Here is a 15,900-nt window from a genome sequence, read left to right on the forward strand (position 1 = left end):
AAACAGCCCTGACCCATCGAGGCATGGATTCCTCTAGACCGCTGATGGTTTGCTGTGGTATCTGGCACCATGATGTCACCAGTAGATCCTTTAAGCCTTGTAAGATGTGAGGTGGGGCCTACATGGATCCGACTTGTTTGTCCAGCACATCCCACAGATGTTTGATTGGACTAACATCTTTGAAATTTAGGCTGAGTCAACACCGCAAACTTGTTGTTATGCTCCTCAAACCATTCCTGAACCACCTTTGCTTTGTTGCAGGGGACATTATACTACTGAAAGAGGCTACATGACCCATGGTTCACCACTGTTCCTTCCTTGAGCCATTTTTGATAGATACTGTTGATTGCGTGGCCCATGACCCCAATACAGGAAGTCTGTCTCTCGACAATACTAACCACTGCAGAGCCAAAACACCCAAAAATGCTCCAGTTTTGGGGATGCTTTGACCTGCGCTCCCAATCTAAATTTAGCCCATGTCAAACTTACTCAAATCATTATGCTTGCCAATTTTCCCGGCTTCACTGTGTAGTCTGCTTTACTAAAAAATATTCTGCAAAAACTAAACATCCAAAATTGCACCGGGCTCATTAAAAGGAAAAATGGCCCTAATAAGAGAGCTGTCAGTTAAAACAATCGAAAGGATTATAAAGCTTTCTCGAGAAGAAAATCTGACACAGTTCACACAAAAGATGTTGATTTTTTCCACTCGGCTGTGTCTAAAATTTGAAGGAAGTACAAAAAAATGGAAAGGTTATAAAAGGAAAGCATATATGGGTAGATGGAAGACAGAAAACTCAAAGGACAGAATAAGAAATTCAAAGCAGTATACAGGAGTCACTGTTTGTGACAGAACTGTAAGAAATAAAGGGTATGTATAAATTAAAATATACCTTCAATGCACATCAAATTTTGTGTGCATAAAAGGTATATGATGATGATGATTTTTGAATATCTCAGAAGGCTATTTGCAGTGTGGAATTACCTGTATAAATTGTATCATTTTGCTCAACCAAAAGGAAATACCTGTGTTCACAGCACTCAGTTGACTCATTCTGAAGCTGTTCAAAATGCACCTCAGAGGCTGAAGCACAAGCAAAGCACCTCACCAAAGGCAGGACAGTCACGATGCCCTGCAAACAAAGGCATAATCATCAGAGCAACCAATCTGCTGCTCAGAGCTCCCATTAAAACGTGATGCACACACATTTTCTTCACACATTGACTCCTTATCACCTCGGATGTTGTCTTTAAAAGAGATCCCATCATCAAGGATTTGTCAGAATGTGTCAAATGCACAAAAAGAAAAAGGGATTTTCAAAGCCATTCTTATAAAGCTTTATAAAAATGACTGAAAAATGACACTGTCGTTGAAATTATATATTAGAAAATGTGTTTATTTTTGAAGCAACATCTTTTCCCCCCCTGTTTTTCCTGTTATATATATTTTATATAAAACATTTGGTTTTCTCTGGTATTAGAAATAGATTAAGAAAACAATCAGCCAATAAGTTGGTATTGAGAATAATACATAAGCAATTAAAAGATGGTGTCTTGGTTGCTATTGGTGAATGCAACTTCAGTCTATGGCAATTTGTTGCGAATAAAAAATTAGACTAAAGTTGCACTGATCTTGTTTCTGAGTTTGCCAAGTCATTTTTAAGTCATTTTTTAACATACAAATGGAAAATTGCGCTGGTTTTTCTTCTGCTAAACTTGGTCTGTTTCACTACAAACTCATCTTTGTTTGTTGTTATGTGATTGATGGCTGAAAAAAAGTTGCTACAATAAGTTATCTGTAAATTGATCAGAAAATTAATTGCATCTTTTTAGCAAACAGATTAATCATGAAAATATTTTTCAAAGCAAAAATGGTTTGCCTCACATCAAGAAGCCTGAGCTATTTTGTATGCCGTTTGCATGTTCTTCTGGTGTCTGTGTGGGTTCTCTCCAGGTACTCGGCTTCCTGCCACAGTCCAAAGACATGCAGTTAGTGGGGTTAGGTTAATTGGTGATTCTAAATTGCCCATAGGTGGAAATGATTGCCTGTCTCTCTGTGTTAGCCCTATGACAGACATTTCCCCTATTGAGGCTGAGATAGGGTCCACCCCCCTGCGACCCTGAATTGGATAATTCAAAGAAAATGGATGGATGATTTATTTCCATCTTCTGTACTGTGAGCATTTATTGCTTTAATCTGCTTCATATCTGGAAAAAAATCAAAATTATATTTCTTGAAAATTTTCACAATTATTTTCATAATTTGTTTGTGAAAACTAGCTTTCTGCTTGTTCTCCTTTTTTATCCAATAAAATTAATCAATTAATGTAATAGACAAAACGTGCTGAGTTAGTCTTTTATAGATTGCTAAATTCCATTGTAAAGTATGTATTTTAATTGGGAGTTAAATAAATTTGACATTCACAGTCCTCCATACTTTCCACCACGGGCTTTGCTGTGATACACAACAAAGTAAGGTAACACTGAAAGTGAATTGTAATCCCCCGCTTTACTGAAAATAAATTCCTATATATCTCCACTTAGTAAGCTTATTCTGGCTCAGTATTACACAACGATTCTGACTGAAAAGGCAATCAATCTAGTGGGCTGCACTGCCGACTTGCTGCATCACAACAAACTCCACCAATCAGGCCACAGCCTCATGCGTCTCCGTGGTAACAAAGCTTCCTCAGTCCCAAAGAGGTGGAGACGGCAGAAAAGGGAGCGCAGAAGAGAAATAGAGGTGGATGGGAGGAGAAAGGAGATAGAGGAGAGACAGAGAATCGATATCTTCTCTGATTTCACTGTGAGAATTTAGAAAGTGAAGCTCCTTACCAGAGCGGGGGTGAACCGGTGAAGATAAGCTGACCAAAGACGGAAGAGGAAGGGAAGCGAGGGTGCGTGCGCTGGGATTCTCTTTAGGATTGGAATCTGCAATGGACCCTAAGCCTGTATTTAGTGGATCAGTTGGGTAGCTTTGAGGTAAACACCCAAATGATTTATTTGATTATACATGATTATTTGCTTGTATATGAAATACTGCCAAATGGAGCATTCGTTTGTTTTCTCCTCCAAACTGCACTGTTATGAACGTAAATGACATGATGGTAACATAAATGCTGCCTGCTGGACTGTGGTTCACTGTGGTCAAGGCTGACTGGAGTGAGGATCTGCAGGTGGGAAACTAAGGCTGTGAATAAGTAATGGATTCATGTTTGATGTGTGGGCTTTAGCAGTATTCACTTTTCTTTATCAAATACCACTTTAAAAAAGAAAGAAAAAGAAAAACCTTATTTTTTTAACGTTTCTATAATCAAACACTGTAACCCTGTGGATGTGGGGAAAATGCTAGTTACAGGTTGTAGCCAAATATCTGAAAGAAAATTACCTCCTCTTGCAAATTGTGTGAACCAACTTGCATGTTGATTATTTAGCTTGAAAGAATCAAAATATAAACCTTTAGATCTGGTGAAACATCATGTCATTAACGTCCTGTGGCTGCAAGCTGGGTGGTGATGATGTGCTGCACGCTGAGTTTTTCATGCCTGAGTTATGATAACAAATCATCATACGAGACTCTGCTCTGTACAGAGTAACGCAAATATCGTTTGCTAATTTCCTACTGGATCATTAGGCAGTACATGCCTGTCTATGAAATCCACATCTGCAGCTAGTGTGGAAGGAAAACTGAATTACGCAACAAGCGCACACAATACAGTACTTGACTCTTGGGGTATCTCATGAAATCAGGGGGGAATCAGACTTGCTGTTGATTTGTCTGTGTGTATGTGGCAGATGTTGTGCCCCAGCATATGTGTTCTCATGTGAAGACTGTTGTGGTGTGTTTTACATCAGTGTGTGCTATGATTACTGAATGTAGAGCACAATCCCATCGGGGGATCTTGTCAGTGCAGCACGACTCCTCTAAGTGCCAAAGAATCAAATCAAATGTATCCTGATGCATCCGACTGTGATGTGTAACAAACAGATGATGCACTGGCCTCCTGCTCTTAGATGTTGTGTATGTGATTGTGACAGAAACACATTATTCATATCATGGTCGTAGGGTTTGTTTGAGGATCTGTGAGGGAACACGTTAAGTAGGGGATCAGGGAATCCCCCTGAAGTAAGCTGAGAGCATTGGACACATAGCTTAGATTTCCATTATTTTGAGTCAGAAATCGTATTTTTTGTAGAAAAAGATTAAGCAAAAGGTAACAGTTTGCCATACTGTTCATTCTAACTAACTCTTCTGCTTCTTTTATATCTTTATTAGGAGAACAAATGCATTGGAGTGGATGTGTCATGTGGATTCCCCCTATGGGTCACCTACATTGGCCGTGTACTTTGCACAGACTCAGGGGACTTGGCAGAGGAACAGGAATTTAAAAAACTTCAATATGAGATGTGCAGACAAGTAAGGTGCAGAAAATAAACTAACTGAAAGCTTAAAAAGAGCTCCACAAGAGGATTTTATTTTAAATTAATCAATCCATTTTTCTTAACCACTTCAATTCAGGGAGGCTGGTTGTGAGAGGTGGCAGGTGGGGTACACCATGGAAGGGCCAGTCCATCTCAGGTCTGACACTGAGAGAAAATTTAGAATGAGCAGTTAATGCTTTTGGACTGTAGGAGGAAGTCAGAGTACCCAATTATTTGTGGGTCTATTATTCATGGTTTTTTTTGTTAGAAAAAAAATCGCATAATAACAAAGCCTGTAATAAAAGTATGAAAACACTGACAGGAGAATTATCTCCTGAACCTGGATCTGCTCTTGGCTCTACAGAGCTGTTTGGCTCCAGCTTCACTGCTTCTGTTGGCTGTTCTGTTTGGCAGCAGGTTTAAGACAACTATAAAAAACGAACAAACAAACAAAAGCTGCAAAAAGCAGACACACACAAAGACCAGCTGGTGACCATCATGCACCATTTAGTAGCTACAGAGCCAGAGATTTCCCCTCAGGTGTTTGTGAGGCCAAAAAAAAAAAAAAAAAGTTGAATTCTGGACTTGATGACAATGCACCTTTCACAAACTAAATATTCTCAGCTGAATGAAGCAGTGCTCATTAAGGTGGGTTTTAAACAGCTTCTTTGAATTGTAGGCATCTTGGTTTTGAATCGAATGTGCAAAAGTCTGTTAGATATGGAGCCTAAAATATGAATGATCAAAAGAACAGAACCAGGATCAGGAAGCTAGTTTAAGAGTTGAGAGCTTAAGAGACTAGAGAAATGGTGCATATGCAACATAATGCTTATGTTGTTGGTGCCTGTTTGATAAAATGTCTATCTTTTATCAGTTTATTAATAAATATACAGTTAGTCTCATGTATGCTACATTTGTCCAGGGCATCTTCCATGAGGAGCCCAACATGACCCTGAACATTGTCAGTATCTTTAGCATCTAGACTTGCTGGCGGATCATCTCATAACCCACTCACTGGGATGGAATGGTCCTCAGTGACGGGGACCTTCCACATGGACACACAAAAGAAGTGGAAGTGGGTAGAGAGAGGGTGTCAACTTTAAAAAAACCTAATATGTTCATGTTCTGTTAATTTCTATTGACCCTAGTGCTCAAACAAACTGGTTGGAGAATCAGTCGAAGTTGTTTGTCAAACTCATCAACATGTGCTGTAAGTAGCCTTGTAATCTTTTTGCTTTTTAGCACAAGTGTTTGATTAGCTTGTGCCATGGCGAGATGTGTGTCTGTCCATCCTTATGTCCATCACCAATTTGAAAGAAACACAATTTTTCATAGATTATTCATTAGTCTGGTTCTTCAACCTAACTGTGCTCAGGTCCAAGGTCGCATTTGCCATTTTACGAGGAATAACCTGGAAGTTGTGGCAGATCGTGTCCCATAAGTTCTGGTTTTATCTGCAGTTGTCCCAGAGATGAGCTGTCACAACCTTTGTCATTCAGGTTGAAACATCAGCATCTATTGTTGGACTGTGGGTCGAAGGGGCTAATGGTGGGTGTGCCTTTTTCCAGACAGTGGCTTGAGCTCCAATTTGGTGCACAGGCTCTGACCAGCTGTAATTTTCTGCTTTGAGCTCAATTGGAAAGCTTCTGAATCTACCCAGGAAACGTCCTAGCTGCTGCACGGAGTCAACACCCTGTTTGAGTTTACTGGTGATTTTGATTATAATAAATGTTAGTTGTACAGTATTTTTTAAAATAGAGTTTGCAAAGCAATTTGGCAAACAGAAAAAGCAGTTCCAGATAGAAAGCCAAATATTAGGGCCAAATAAGGTCAATACAATTAAGTTCAAGTGAAGACATAATAAAAAACAGAAAGTAAAATAAAAAATAATTAGCAGTAAAAGAGTAAAATATAGGGAAATAATAAAGAAGACAAGTGAAAGATGATAAACAGTTAATACAAGACTATAAAACACGAAATAAAATTGTAATGACGTCACAAAGGAGCAAGCCTGTAAAAATGTGCTTTGGAAGAAGTGGTTTCAAGGAAGTTTCTGATTTTTCAAGCCTAATTTCTGCAGTCATATCTTTATCTTTCTGTAGATTTAAGTTTGGGCTTTGAAACAACCAGACGGCCCCACCTAAAGATCTGAGGCTGCAAACTGGTTCGAAATTTCTTCTGTGCAGCTCGGTACCAAGCTGGTGCCTTAAAAATGATCATCTTAGATGTTAAAATCAACTCTAAAACATACAGGAAGCTAATGTAGAGAAGTCAAGACTGGGGTGATGTGATGTTGTCTGCTAAAACTTGCAAGAAGTCAATCTGCTGTTTGAGAAAATAAACATGGATCGCTTGTTCTAGTTCATAACTTATTTGATGTCTGGTTTAAAGATAGAAGCTGAATAAAATGTTACTCTAAAATGTATGAACAAGAGACAACTCCATGGGGTTGTACAAGAAGATTTTGTATTTTTAGGTACTGAGTTGAAGAAACTCTTGTGCCATCCAACATGCAGCCCTTCATGGTGATCTGAGAACCATGTAGGATTCTCACTTATTGGAGTCTATAGAGGATAATCTTTCTTTATTATGTGGTTTTGTCCTGGTGCCACAGTGAAATGTTGTGTCTGGTGAGCAGATGTTGATTGGGGCTTATTATAGCATTGCTCTACGAATTGTAAACTTATAGTTAAAAGATGCTAAAATGCCCTGCAAAGACAGTGGCAATTAGCTTCAAATTCACCACTAAAAGCAGCCCCTCTAATAGGAAATCATGTGACTTCTTTGTTTGTAGGAGCTGCTGTTTGTACTGTAGTTAATAAAAGCAACTTTAGACTATTTTAACAACTTACATATAAACCTGAGATTTGCTACACTTGTGCACAAGACCTATGCAAACCAGAAAAGATAGCTAATCTGTTAATGACTATCCTTATATTTAAAACTACTTGAAATGATTTTGTTTGTTAAGAAAAAGCATCTCCCATTCTTAAAATAATTGATTCATTTTCTGTCAGTGAACTAATCATTTCCCCTACAGTAATATCCTGGCAGCTCTCCTCTATAATTCACATCCTTTTGCCAAAAAAAAAAAAAAAAAAGCCAGTTTATCATACATGACACTATGTGTCTGTTTATGTCTACATGTCAGGGCTCATCTGCCACTGTCTCACATTTTGCATTATGTGGATTTAGTGATTCTTGCTGCATAGCAGCTGTTCTGTGGGCCAAGGACTCACTCTTCACAGGAGTCAGTGAGAAATGTCACTCAGTTTCTCTGCTGTAACTGCTCCAGAGCACAAACTGTCTCTGCATTGTAAATAAGGTCATACATTACAGCCTCTGGAGGGCAGCTTGGATTTCACTGTTCGTTCTGTTGTTGAGTCAGACAAATATTTTATACCTGCTCCTGTTGTTTGTTATTATTTATCCATTGTAGATGTGTGTAAAAGAAATCAATCTTTGAATGAAATGATTTAAAAGTATAGTATTGGGCATAGATCTGAATCATGTAACTGCTCCTGGGGCATGGACTGTTCAGACAAATAAAACAACCCCCCTGCCATGCAGTTGTTTTACATCTCGTAATAGTTTTTCTGGTCAGATTTTCCTGTTTGCAGTGCTGGCAATCAAATTGGAATATTAAAAATATAAGCAAAAACTTAGAAGCAAAAGCTATTTAAGGTTAGACAGTAATAAAAGCTTACATTTGTTTTTTCAAAGCTTTGTATTCTTGGTTGCCAGGGTGACACATCTTCGCTAAAGACAATATAATGTGACCTTCTTATAAACATAAACCAAAAAAAAAAAAAAATCCATAATGATTTCACAGTTTCCTGTTTTCTGTGAGACTGGGCTGGAACTTGTATGAAAAATCTGGAAAAAAACAGATGGCGTTTTGGATTTTCTTCCCCCCAGAATTCTGACATTAATTGCAGAATTCTGAGTTTTTGTTTTTATAATTCAGTTTTTTCTTTCTCAGAATTCTGCCGTTCCAAAAAACCCCCCAAAAAAACCTTCAAATTCTGTAGTTTATCAGCTGGGCTTTTACTGTCATTTAAAAATGGCTGTAACTTAAATACAATAATGAGCAAATGAAGACTCCAGGAAGTCTTTAATGTCAATCTACACTTCCTGACCACTGCAGTTCATTTGCTATAGAAGCTTGAACAAACATGCACAGCTTAGTCATGCACAGATGGACAGACACACACTTCGCATTTGACATCAGCTCCTTACCTTAACCCTTTCCCCTCTCAGCATTAGATTTACTGTCCACCATCATCTGCCTGAGATTAAGCATTCACTGTCATGTGACCCTCCTCTGGTTGTTTAACGGCAGGTGGAATAAGCGGTACATCACCCTCACTCTCACAGCACTGTTTGGATAGATGGATAATGATGTAAATGGTAAATGGTCTGTATTTATATAGCGCTTTACTAGTCCCTAAGGACCCCAAAGCGCTTTACATATCCACAAGTGTGTAAAGTAAAGATGGCGGTTTTGGTTTATTTATTTATTTATTTTAATGGAGCACATGAGTCAAAACACTTGGTTCCACCTTCCACAGAGCTGTCAGACTCATAGAGATCGGATGAGCTGCCTTTTTAAAAGTCTAAAGTTACTTTTGCAATTAAAATTCCCTCATTTGAATGGTAATTTAACTGCAGAAAACTGGTTATTTAAAAATGTATTTTAATATGCAAGCCAACAGATCAATTCGGTTTTATTTATAGTGTAGCACCAGTCAATAGTATCAACAATAGTCACCTCAAGAAGCTTTGTATTGTTGGGGTAAAGGTAAAGGTGCTACAATCAGAGAGAGAACCCCAGCAAAAGCACTTGGCGACAGAATAGAGATCACAGGCTCAGCGAGGAGCAGTCATCCAGCACGTCAGTCTCTCTAAGGTACACATGGGAAAAATACAACCCATAGCCTGGACACATCTCGGTTTAGCTAACACACATGTAAAAGAGAAACAAAAAGAATGCGGCCTTTTGCTCACTTCATCTAAATCAGCATCAGTAGAACTCTGGAATTAAAATGTTGGCCAAACCTGCTCTATGGGGACAAGTGAACCAGATAATGCCAGGAAACTTTTATGGAATACATTATTTTAAATGAACAGCTTATATGTTTCCCCCCCTATGTAATAATGTAAATAAAATGTCTAATAACTTTAAGTAGTACAACCTTTCAATCTGAAATGCACTATAAGTAGAAGTATAATACCTGAGCACTGTGGCTCTCTGATACTTGAATACATGCGCTTTCTATCACTAGACAAGAAGAGTAATTTAAAAGGCAGCACTGAACACAACTTGGTTGCATCTTTGGTCTGTAGTCAGAGTTGGGATTTAGGTTGCTGGGGGATTTCAGCGCGTTTCCTGGGTCAGTGGATTACCTTGTATGTGTTGGCTTGCATATGTAGAAGGAGGGGGTGTTAATCCTTGAGACAAACATGCAAACTCTTCCTGTGTTTTGTCTGTAACCCTGGAAGCTGAAAGGACATTTTTCCTCTGTTTCAGGTGTGAATAATGAGTCCCGTTCTTCCTGCTTGAACATGCAGCTTGGGTAGCAAAGCCGACTGACAGGAGCATCTACCTTCACGCGCTGCTTCCTCTTTGGACACACACACACTAACTGTGTCGGCTCAACTCAAGCACAGCCATGCTGATCAAGGAGTATCGGATCCCCATGCCTATGAGTGTGGAGGAGTACCGCATTGCTCAGCTCTACATGATCCAGGTGAGTAGTTTTCCTCACACAGCCTTACAAACATTACACATGTATTTAGGTTCATTTCACCTGGTTTCACTTAGATGTGGCGCTGCTACGGCTGGACACTATTAAAAACTAAGCATTTATATTAAAAGACGCATGTGTCATGCAATTACATGTTTATACACAGTCCCACGTTTTCAGAGATTCAATTAAAAGTGGAAAAATTAGCATCGTTTTAAATATAAGGTAAGTCAGTGAACCAAATGCAAATACAAGTGAAACACTACTCTACTTTACCTGCTTAAACGGCCCTCACCTGGCTGTGACACTCTTGTTTATCAATTCAGATGCTATTATCTCTGAAAATAGTGCACTGTGTTGTAATTCCTAATCAATTAAACCACATTTCTGGTTGTTTGGTCTACAATCCAAGGCAAAATTTAAAAAAAAAGTGTATTTGTCCAAACACTTACAGGTATGGACTGAACTGTGAACAGTAAAAATAAATTAGACACACTACAAGTAATTTGAATACTTTTTAATTTTCTAATTATTATATATTATTTTGTTATAGAATTTGGAGATAAAAGCTGCAGACAAGGTGTGTGTAAAATAAATAATGGCATCATTTTGGCTTCAGAATTTGTATTAAACTGTTTTAAAAATCAGAAATTGCAACTCATATAACTTGTATGCTCCCGTCTAGATGTCTTTTTCCTTTGCTGTAAAATCAAAACTTTAAATGAGAATTTGCATTATGTGATTTTTAAAATTCATTTATTTTTAAATAATTTATATACTCAAATATTTGTGGAGCATATTCTCTAATTTTTCTGTCTTCAAAGGAAATAATAAGTATACCTGAGACGAATTAAATTAAAAAAAAAATTATAGTACAGGGCGTAGAGTATTTTTCTTGACCTGGAGCACTAAACCAGGTAGAAGTTCAGGTTTTTTATGTCATGGTGGCAGAGGTCAGCTGTGTGGGTCTGTACCAGGACAAGAGCACTAAGGGAACATGAGTAAATGGTCACAGGGGCAGTGGAGTTCTGCAGAGCAGATGGTGCTCCATATGCCTGTGGCTTGTGTTTATCTTGGTAATTGTGTGAAAATACAAATGCAGATAGTTACAAGGGCATAAAAATGATCTCTCTGTGAGTTTTGTTTAGTAAACATAAGCAGGGAAATATTCATAACCACCATCTAGCCCTCATTGTGGTGTCTCATTGCTCTGTGTATTGTGTTCTAACAAAATGTTATTCAATATTCAATATGCTTGCAGAAAAAAAACAGAGTCTGGTACTAAAGTCCAAGACCACCAGAGGTCAGGTGACGGGGGAAGAAAATCTATAAATCCAGAATTTTGTGGTTGTCAGGTGCTTCTTGAACGCTTTGTGGTGTGTGGCCTGGCAGCAAAATTGCAGAATCATCAAAATCTTTTGTCCCCGCAGTTAGTTGTAACTGTGGATACACTACAAGTGTGCATGCATCCAACAAATATACTAGAAACTAGTATAATAAGAACAGCTGTTCATCTGCAGTGTCCAGAGCTGACCATGTGCGAGTATTCTTCCCTTCTGGGAATCAGTTCAGAGACCACTGAGATGCTCTGAGACTATTAGACAGCCTTCTTCTCCAGCCCTCACCTGTGCTGACTGGAGTCAAAATGTCTATCTGAAACGTAACTGGATTTTTGTCTCTCAGTGTACAAAGCCTGATGTATTGCTCTCTGTATGATGTGAAGCCTAGCCATGTTGTGACACACAGAAAGGCTTTTTTGCTCATAATAACTTTTTCACTCTTGTGAAATTCCTTTATTTCTTTTTATTTCTTTTTTGGCCAACGTCACTGTAGAGAGTAGTCAGGAAAGTGGGAAGATATGTAAAACATGGTCTGGAGTCGAATCAAACCCAGCTTTTTAGAATATGGGTCACCTGCTCAACCAAAGGAGCTATAGCACCACCATGTTCCTTTATTGCTTCAGCTGTGTTCATGAGATACAGCCATTTTTCTTAGAGGTGAACAATGGCTGCGGATTAATTTAGCTTAACAAGGGTTGATAAGACAAATTGTAAGTGAATTTTACAAGTTACGACTTGTATTCCTAAATGTTTTATTAAATTAAAGGTTTAGTTGGGATCCTCATACCTTCAGATTATTTCCATTTATACATGAAAGTGTTGCAGCTGTTTGATGTGGTCTCAGATATGCTGGACCTCACGGCATAAAAGCAGGTAGTGCCTGTTTGATATTTATGTTTTCCCCCAAACCCTCTAAATGTATTGCCACTGGCACATTAAGTAAGACACACACACACACACACACACACACACACACACACACACACACACACACACACACACTTGTGCTGGACGTTGCCTCTTGCTCACTTTCACAGCTGGGCACTAGTTGCCATGGTAACCAGTGACATCAGCTGCAGCAAGGCAGCAGCTGCCATCATTTTGTTTTTGAGAAAAAGAGCAAGTGAAAGGACAGCTGTGATTTAGTGAAATGTTGAGATATTGTTGGAAATTAAGTTACAACAGACAATTAAACAGGTAAGACCAAAAAATAAAATAAAATATTTTTTAACTCCTCGAGTTACCTTCCAAAAGGTAAAAAGCATTAAAATATCAGTTCAATCCCATCATCATGCATACTACAGGACTATTATCTAACATTCTTAAAAAAAATCACGTTAAGCTCCTCAAATGTGGAAATTATTAGATCAATTTATACAAGGTTGTAAATTTTTTCCTGACTATCTTCTGCTCATAAATACTTAAAAAAAAACTTATCCAAAATACACCAAGACAACAGGCGGGTTAGCAGCTCATCTTAGAAGACATTAAGCTGTGTATTTGTTCTGAAGACTCAGTTTTAGGAGACCTTTGATGATGTGATTGGAATCTACTGCAGTGTCTCTCCCAGGGAAATGAGAATTACGGCCTCTAAAGCTCCCATTCCCACTGGGATCATATCTGTTCTGTGATACGTTTTCACTTGTGCGTCTAAGTGTGGAGGACTGCAGTTGCAGAATATAGAAAATACATATGTAGCAGTTTTTGAATATCGAATGATTGTCTGGGTTTGTGTCAGTGCCAGTGTCAGTTTCTCTAGAAGCCATCTCACATATCATCCCTCACTTTTGTTAATTAGAGGTCATTAAAAACTATCTACAGGAAATTATCAACCCCTGGGCTTTGTCCTCTGGGGACCATGATTTGTCCACAGGAGATTATTACAGTTTTTTCTACTTGTTGGTGGATTTTCCATTGCATTTTTGTTTTACTTCAGCAGCAAGCTGACAGTAACCTTTTGTTTGTGGCCAGTGTCAGATTGACGCACTGGATTTGAAAAATGACCAAGGTAGGAGATGTGTGAAGCCTTTGAGCAGCCACTCATAATGTTTGATGCATGAGGTTCTACTAAGGCACCAAGAGCTGAGGAGAGGAGTTAGCTACCCCTGGTTTATGCTAACCTTGTGTTGTCACATAAATTATTCAGAGACACTTCAGCCTGGCAGACTCACGACCCTCAGCAAAGCTGGGTTATTACAATTCACAGAGGGAGTCGTCCGAGTGTCTGCATAAGCTAGCAGCAGTTCTCAAACTGGACATACAGATAAAGTCAAGGTCAAATTTATTTATATAACACAAATGTATCTATATAGTGCATTTAGAATAACAGAGTTCAACAAAGTGTTGTAAATGAAAATATATAGCCAAGTTTTAAAAGTTTTAAAATCCAGTAAAATAGAATCCAACACACCAGATTAAAAGACAATAAATAAAATAAGATCAAATAAAATAAAGTAAATGCAGACCATAAAATGCAATAATCTAAAGTGATGTCACACTGGAGGAAGAACTAGAGCCTATCCCACCTGCTATAGGGCGAGAGGCAGGGTACACCTTGGACAGGTTGGCAGTCTGTTGCAGGGCAAACACAGAGATACAGACTAGCATTCACTCTCACATTCACACCTATGGGCAATTTGGAATTACCAGCCAGATGTGATGAAAATCTGAAAGTAGAAAATTTTTCCACAACCTGATCAACATTACACCGCTTCTCACCAAGACAAAATTAAAAATACTAAAGAGCAATTGAGGCCTGTGACTGTTATTAGAAACAATATTTGAGAAGTAAGCAGACATGACTGTTAAACGGTCATGTAAGATCTCCAAGGAGACCTGGAGCTTGTCCTTTTTCTATTTACTCAGCATGTCTACACTCATGTCTGTGGGTTGTGTTATTCAGCAAGGGCTGAAAGGGGGATATAGTCCAATACAGCAGTGCAGGGCTTCAGCTAACAACTCTGAGTTTGTTAAACCTGAGTGGGTTTTAGAAAGAGAGTTATCTTCAACTCTGAAGATAAAACTATAAAACTGAACTCTGAAGTGGGGTAACAGAAATATATTTGGCCCTGTACTAGCCAGCTCAACATATCCAGGGTATCTTTTTGTTAGCTGTATTCACTTACCCTAATGTTGACAATCAGGGTAAGCAGTCAAGTTAAGCTGGTTATCAATTCGGTAAATTAACCCAGGGTTTTCTTGCACGCACATGAAAGAGGTGGTGTTGGCAGTCCCAATCTAAAAGGATTGTTTCATGGGTAATATGATTTTTCTTCCACAGAAAATGATCCCCATATGAGTGCCACCTACAACATGATTAAAAATCTATAAGAAACATAAAAATATAACAGTCAAATGCAACACTATTATAAAAAGGACAGTCGTTAGTCTGGTAGTTTAGTTCACAGAGGGGTAAAATAAGGATTTTTAAGGGTTTGATAATAAAGATTAAAAATAAAAACAGAATTCAAACATAGGCTTAGTCTATACACAAATGATATGAGGTCTCTAAGTAGAGTGTAGGTGTCCTGTTTTAGAATCAGATATTATTGCTAATAAAACAATAAAATTGTTTTTAATTTTTTTGCAGAACAAAGCTTAGTAAACTATACAAATTTTTGAATTTTAAAGCTGACAAATGAAATGCATTCAAATTCTGAGTTTTCACTTATTAAGTTTTCACGTATTAACTGCTAATTAGATGCAATCGAATTAATGTAATCTAATGGTGTCAAACTCCATCAATAGCAACTGTAGAGACTCAGTAGTTCAATCACCACTGACAAAGCCATTAATTTGGCTTTTCAGACTCTTAATCACAGGCTACGTCCACACGTACACGGGTATTTTTGAAAACGGAGATTTTCAGTTTTTGTTTTAAAAAATAATCCCGTCCACACATAAAGGGAGAAATGAAGGAAAACGCTGCTATGAACATGCCAAAGCAGCAGGTGGAGCTAGATTCCTAACCGTGCAGAAATGTTGGCCAATCAGAAGTCTAGAAGCCTCGGTGGAAAAAAGTAAACAAAGCTGGGGCATAGAAGCAGAACCGAGTCGTATGTGTGGAGGGACAGTAACTGTGTGCGTATATGTAAGCATTTAAACACTGCAGAGAGTAGAATTAACAGTAACAGTATTGTAGAAATTCATTTCACCGAAACAATAACGTGGCGCACACTGTGACGTCAAAAAAGGCGCACACCTTTGACGCTGCGTTTTCTCCGTTTTTCTCGTCCACACGTAAATGCAAAAATGGAGTTTTAGAAAATATCCACCCTGGCCGGAGTTTTAAAAAATCTCAGTTTTCAGTGTTTACGTGTGGACGAAAGGTGCAAACGCATAGAAAAATCTGCGTTTGCAAAAATACCCGGGTACGTGTGGACATAGCCACA

At 38.4% G+C, this 15,900-nt stretch overlaps 1 protein-coding gene across 4 annotated transcripts in view; it reads left to right on the plus strand.

Annotated features, from left to right (window-relative positions):
* The first annotated feature begins 2,689 nt into the window (after positions 1-2,689).
* The window catches only part of pitpnm2 (phosphatidylinositol transfer protein, membrane-associated 2), a 42,768-nt gene continuing 29,557 nt past the window's right edge, over positions 2,690-15,900 (plus strand). Inside the window, exons 1-4 of one of the 4 annotated variants that reach the window (XM_005720063.1) lie at positions 2,690-2,982; positions 4,277-4,422; positions 5,571-5,632; positions 9,953-10,172. In XM_005720063.1, the coding sequence (XP_005720120.1) occupies positions 10,095-10,172 (78 nt within the window). In that variant the 5' untranslated portion in view covers positions 2,690-2,982; positions 4,277-4,422; positions 5,571-5,632; positions 9,953-10,094. Of the gene's footprint in view, positions 2,983-4,276; positions 4,423-4,525; positions 4,580-5,570; positions 5,633-9,952; positions 10,173-15,900 lie in introns of those variants that run through there. The other 3 variants (XM_005720064.1, XM_005720066.1, XM_005720065.1) reach the window with 3 other exon arrangements.

The sequence above is a fragment of the Pundamilia nyererei genome, unplaced genomic scaffold (assembly GCF_000239375.1).
Source record: "Pundamilia nyererei isolate P.nyererei 1_Seehausen unplaced genomic scaffold, PunNye1.0 scaffold00002, whole genome shotgun sequence".
In the NCBI taxonomy this organism is placed as follows: domain Eukaryota; kingdom Metazoa; phylum Chordata; class Actinopteri; order Cichliformes; family Cichlidae; genus Pundamilia; species Pundamilia nyererei.